Below are 6,131 nucleotides of genomic sequence, written 5' to 3' on the forward strand. Positions count from 1 at the left end.
ATGATTATCACAATAAGTTTAATGAACATCCATCATCTCTTAAAGATACAACATTAAAGAAACAAAAATTTGTGTGTGTATGTGTGTGATGAGAACTCTTAGGATTCACTCTGTTAACAGCTTTCATATATAACATACAGCAGTGTTAATGTTTTCATTACTTACATGTTTGGGTTAAACCCTGGAGTCCATGATCTTAGCCCCATTCCTCAACCCCGGGTGGAGGTGGCATTCTAGGGTAGGGGATGGACTCCAAGCGGGGGGGTCTGTGAGTCCCGGAACTGGATATGACCCTGGGACACGGAGGAAGGGCACAGCTAGTTGCTTAGTAACAGGGCTTTATTTGCAGCAAGAGAGGGCTGGTGTTTACAGGTAACTAGGTGGGGGTTGTAATTTGTAAAGCAGAAGTTACCGGTTAAACAAAAGGGAATTCTTCTGATGGAATGAATAGGGCTTGGTGCTAGCAGCCCCCTTCCAGGCCCTGCCCATCCCGCAGATGGGGCGGGGGGCGGGGGTGTCATTATGCAGATTGGACTGGTGTCTTCCTGTGACCATAGAAACGGAACCTGTGCTCTTTCAGCTGTGCTCTGAGGAAGGGCTATTTAACACTGGCACCTGAGGATCAGACACACAGAGCGTCCTCACCTCGGGACATCCCAGGGCACTCACCCTCTGCGTCCAACTGAGATGGGATGCCACTCCAGCAAGAGCACCAAGGTGGCGGGGGCGTCCGAGAAACCCGCAGAACAGCCCGAGGGAGAGGAACCAAATCTGCGAGCTGGCACAGAGGCAGCAGATGGCAAAGACACCTCCTTGAAGGATGGAGCCCCTGAGCAGAAGAACTGAGATGCTTCTCTCTGGATTCGGACCCTCACCTCATCCGTGGAACTGCCTTTGGCCAATGAAACTCGGGACAAACCCCATCCTGAGAAGCTCCAAAGAGAGGGAGGAGAGAGAAATCCCCGCCTTTGGGATTCAGGCTTCAGAAATTACCTTCATCGGGCTTTGCTCTGGAGCTGAGAGGGAGATGTGGCCACGGGGAGTCCTATTTCCCCAGCTCTCCGATAGAGAGGACGAAAGAAGTCTTCACACATCCTGGGACTTTCCCTGAGCTTCTGGAAACGGGGGAGCCCCATAGCAGACTGCTCTGGCTCTGGTGAATCTCTGCTGCTGAGCTGTGACTGTCTAGTGACCCTACCCCCTTCCATGTGCCTCACGTTTCTGAACTCTGAAAGCTCTGTGGTCATAGCATCGATGGAGATGTGTGGTACTCGGTTTCTTTCTTTCCTTCTTTCTTTCTTTTTTTTTTTTTTGGTTTGTTTTTTTCTCTCTCCTTTTTCCTAATAGCTGGCTGAATAGCCAGTGCCCATCACAGGAAGGTTTTGGGTTTGGCTCACTCCACACTGTTTGTATGAATACTTTAATATTTAACTTGGAGAATTGTTAATGAATTATGGGAAAAATCAGGATCAGACTGTGATCATGGGAGACAACAAGGCCTTGATCATCCAGTGTGTGGAACACTGAGTGCTGGTGGGAAGGAAGGAGGAGGGATTCATGTTCTTGATTTTTTAATCCCCAGAAAAATGTCCCTCTGCTGATGTTCCTGTGTCTCCTCACATCAAGAGTCTGTCAATCTGAACCCTCTAGCGTCTGAGCTATCTGTGTCCAGCCTTTGGAAATATTTCGCTGTTTACTGACATGTCTGTCAGCTTCTCTTTCCCCCCCTTGCATGTGTTTTTTTAGTTCGACCCCAAAGCATTTTAATTTGAAATCAAATGGATATGTTTGCAAATAAATGATGACATAACACGTTTGAAAGACCGGACTGGGGAGCCGGGATTAGAGGATCAGCGGGGAAGTGTGGGTGTGATTCTGTAGAACGCAGGTGAGCGAAGGGGCTATGGAGACAGCATGTTACTGGAAATGACCCTTCTTTTTGGCCATCAAAACCTCAGAAACTGAAGAGGATTCTTTTGAGAATCTGGCACCTGGGGTAAAGAGCAAGAAAGAAGGAAGGACAAGAAGTACAGCAATTTGGCCTGCAAATTGACTGCAGAGCGCTCCTGTTGCTTCAGCGGAACCTGACATCTTTTAGGGAGGGAGCAAGAGAGATGGGGCCCCCTCAGCTGGCCCGAAGCCCTGCTTTTTCCCCGGGGGTAGGAAACTTGCAGTGGGCCAGGAAACAGGCCTGGGCTTGCAGCTGGGGATCAGGAAGTTTGGGGCCTCTTTCTACAGCTTTCTGGGCATAGGCCAAGCTCTGGTAACTGCTTTCAATTTTTTTTTTTTTTTAATACAATTCTGTTTTTCTCCCTCCTCCCACCTAATGGAAATTCACCCTGCAAAATAGGACAGTGTCTGGTAAGAAGCTGCTCACAGTATACACCCTCAGGACTCCCGGAAAAAGTTCTCAGCTGGTGGTGAGGTTTTGAGGCAGGGTGGTGCTTATTTCACCAGCTCCTGAGGGGCGAAACTCACTCAGCTTCTTAGCAAATCAAGTGAAGGAGACTCCAGGTCCTTAGAAGTTCAGAAAACAGGGTGGTTTGTTTTGCTTCCTTCTGAGATGGTGTAAAATGCTTGTTTAATTAAATTCAAGATCCCTGTGGGTTTTAAAAACTGGATTCTTCATCCACCTCCAGCTGTGGCAGGCACGCTGCAATTTGCCAAGAAGTTAATCTGTAACAGGAAATAGGACCCAGTTTCTTTGTAAGGACATTCCAGTTGTGCCATTGGGGCCCAGTATCACTCATCTGTCTCCCTCTGAGCCTCAAGTGCCTGGTGAAGGTCACTAGAATTATGTTTACTCAAATGAGCTTGAAACTCTTTAAAGACAGGTCTGCATAGACTTGGCCCATAACTTGAAAGCCATTGCTCTGGCCCACTTCCAAAACTACTGGAAGAGGAGGAGTTTGTTTACTAGTTGCCTTTCTATCCACCTATCCCTCCATCTATTCATCCATCTATCCATCCATTCAACCTCCCATCCAACCAGTCCATTCAATCCATCCATCTGTCATCTGTCTGTTTGTCTGACTATCCATTTACCTACATACTTACTTTCCTACCTACCTATGCAGTCAGCTCTTCCCTTGGATTTTTCAGTTATATGAGGCAATAAACTTCCCATTTCAAACCAAATGGATTCATTAAGCAGATATTGAGTTTCTACTCTTCTCTATCACTCAATCATTTATTCCTTGCTTTATCCATCCATTAATCCAGCAGTTACTGGAAGACTACTCTGTGCCAAACTCCCTATTGTTAATAAAATATTGAAGTGTGTCTAGTGGGAGCACAGCCTGGAGTAGGGCTGTTCAGAGAGATCTTTCCAGCCTAGGTGAGACCCATGTGGAGCCTTTAAGAGTAAGTAGGAATTGGCTAGAGAAAGAGGATGAGTGTTTCAGGAGAAGGGGAACGTATGAGCCGAGATTGGAGGCTACATCAGGCATGATGTGCAGTGTTGTGGAAGCCTGAAGGTCACATCACACAGTGACAGGGAGGTGAGGCTTAATAACTAAAAGGATCAGATCACGAAGGGCCTTATGCTTCATACTTAGAGGCTGAGAGTTCATCCTAATGGTAATGAGGAGTCCACTGAAGGACTTTAGGTAGAGGAATAATGCCAGGATGTCAGTTGCTTTTGACTGCTTTGTATCTTGCCTTCGGGTAACAAATCCCATCTTTTCCCTTTGGGGAACCCTTTTCTTACCCACTCTCAGTTTACATGACTTGCTGATCCCATTCTCGGGCTCAAGGCTGAGTGCTGTATGTGCCTGGTCGAATTGACTAATTCAAGGAAGGGCATCTGACCCAAACCAGTCTTCCTGGAGACTTTCTGCTGACACAACTAGGAAAGAAGTATTCACTTTCTTTTGGAGTTAATAAAATTGCAGGGTTTTAGCTTGGAGCCTCTTAATGGCAATCTTCCCACCACTGGGGAGGGTCTGCTTGAGAATGAAGCCACAGCAGATAGTGGAGTTGAAAGGAGAGACATATTCCCAATGAACCTGTTTGCGCAACTGGATCCAGCCATGCCAGAAGCTGTTACCACCCCTAGAAGATTTACACAAGCCAATAAACACTCAGTTGTTTTTTTTTCTGAGAGTGGTTTAAATTTGTTTCCATCATTTTCAAAGAGTTATAAGTAAATCAGACCAACTCAGATTTATGCTTTAGGTAGAGTAACTTGGTAGCTCGTTGAAGAATGGAGTTGAGAGGGATAAGGCTAGAAGTAGAAACACCAGTTAGGAGACAATTGCCTGACCTAGGAAAAATATATCAGGTAGCTATTACTATTAAGACCTATTTTGCAACCAGCCACAAAATCTCAGTGGCACACAAGCATAAGCTTTTTCTTTGAACTCGTGTGTCTATGAGTCACTGTGATTCAGGCGATCAAGGCTACCTGAGGAGTGTTCACATGACGTATAGGAGCACAAGAGGCTGAGTCCAACTGCACAGCCACGGTCATGTCCTCTATTATTCCATTGCCCACAGCAAGTCACGTGGCCAAAACCAACATCAACAAGGGAGGGAAGTGCCCTTCCCTCATGGAGGGTGAGGGAGTGAATATTTGCTAAACGATAATCTACTCTGACACATAAAGGAGAGTGAAGAGGACAAATTCAAGCAATATTTAGGGGATAGAATCAAGCAGTTTTGGTGGTTGATTTTACATAGGGGTGGAAGGAGAGAGAGAAGTCAAGGTTTCTGCTTGGGTGATGGGGCCGATGACGGTGCCACCACGTAAGAAAGGGATTCTGGGGCTTCCCTGGTGGCGCAGTGGTTGAGAGTCTGCCTGCCGATGCAGGGGACACGGGTTCATGCCCCGGTCTGGGAAGATCCCACATGCAGCGGAGCGGCTGGGCCCGTGAGCCATGGCCACTAAGCCTGTGCATCCGGAGCCTGTGCTCCGCAACGGGAGAGGCCTGTGTATCAGGAAAAAAAAGAAAGGGATTCTGGGACGAGGGGCATGTTTAGAGGGAAGATCAGGAGTTGAGTTTTGGAAGGGTTGAGCTTGAGATGCTAACAGGACAAAATAAAAATAATTCTAAGCTTGGTGATGGATGTTATCTAGACTTATTGTGGTGATCATTTTGCAATATACACAAATACTGGATCATTATGTTGTACACCTGAAAGTAATATAAAGTTATATGTCAATTATACCTCAATAAAAAATAATAACAGCAAACAGTTATATCACTCTTACTGTGTCCAGGCATTGTTCTAAATGCTTTACATATAGGACTCGTTTAATCCTTTCAACCACTCCATCTTCTTTTTGCAGATTAAAACACAGAGGAGTTAAGTAATTTACCCCAGTTCTTTCAGCTCTCAAAGACAGAGCTGGAACATGTACTAGGCAGTTTGCCTCCAGAGGGTGAGACTTGGGGAACTCATTTGGGAGTTGTGGGGATCCTCTTGGACCCCCCAGAGTTGGTATAGAGATTATTTTAAAGTGAAAACATTTGAGCACAGAAGATGCAGAAACAAATCTTTTACAAATTTCCCTTAGCTGCCTGAAATTACAAAATACAGCTGCCTTTAAACCCCCTCTGAGGGAGTTTCCTGCGAATTTAGCTGCCAAGAAGACAGAGTGTCCATTTCATTAGCATCAAAAAGCCCAATAGAACCTTCCATACTCTCCCATTGAAGCCCTAAAAATCCCCCTTTTGTTAAATTGGTATGTATACACCTTTCCTTGGGGCTATTCCAAGAGTTTTTCATTACTGGGAGCTCCCACAGGCTTGTGTGGAAATAAATCCTGTCTTTTCTCTTGTTAATCTTCTTTTCTCAGTTAAATTATCAGGCCCCCAACGGGAGCTAGAAGAGGAAAAGTTTTCTTCCCAACACTTTTGGCAATAAGGATGGGATGGTTGGGATTCCCCACTCTCTGGAGACTCCAACTAAGATCCCAGGACCTCTGACAGTGCCAGCAAAGGTAAACTATTTTACCAGTCAGAATCTTGGATCTCTGCCAGGGTCCGGAGGAGCAAGGACAGGAAGAGTCTTTCAGTTTGATTGAAATTGAAAACAAAAAGATTTTCCAAATTTTAGATTTACAGAAGAAAACTTTTGTTTAAAACCAGTTCTTTGGATACTGGGACTCTTGTATTAGGTAGCTATTG

The 6,131-nt window shown here is 45.6% G+C and overlaps 1 protein-coding gene across 1 annotated transcript; it reads left to right on the forward strand.

The window, feature by feature from the left end:
- The first annotated feature begins 440 nt into the window (after window positions 1-440).
- On the forward strand, window positions 441-5,189 carry CHD9NB (CHD9 neighbor). The gene has a single exon (XM_073795590.1). The coding sequence runs from the start codon at window positions 688-690 to the stop codon at window positions 844-846; it is 159 nt and encodes a 52-aa protein (XP_073651691.1). The 5' UTR covers window positions 441-687; the 3' UTR covers window positions 847-5,189.
- The last annotated feature ends 942 nt before the right edge of the window (window positions 5,190-6,131 follow it).

Source organism: Tursiops truncatus, chromosome 19 (genome assembly GCF_011762595.2).
Source record: "Tursiops truncatus isolate mTurTru1 chromosome 19, mTurTru1.mat.Y, whole genome shotgun sequence".
Lineage (NCBI taxonomy): Eukaryota > Metazoa > Chordata > Mammalia > Artiodactyla > Delphinidae > Tursiops > Tursiops truncatus.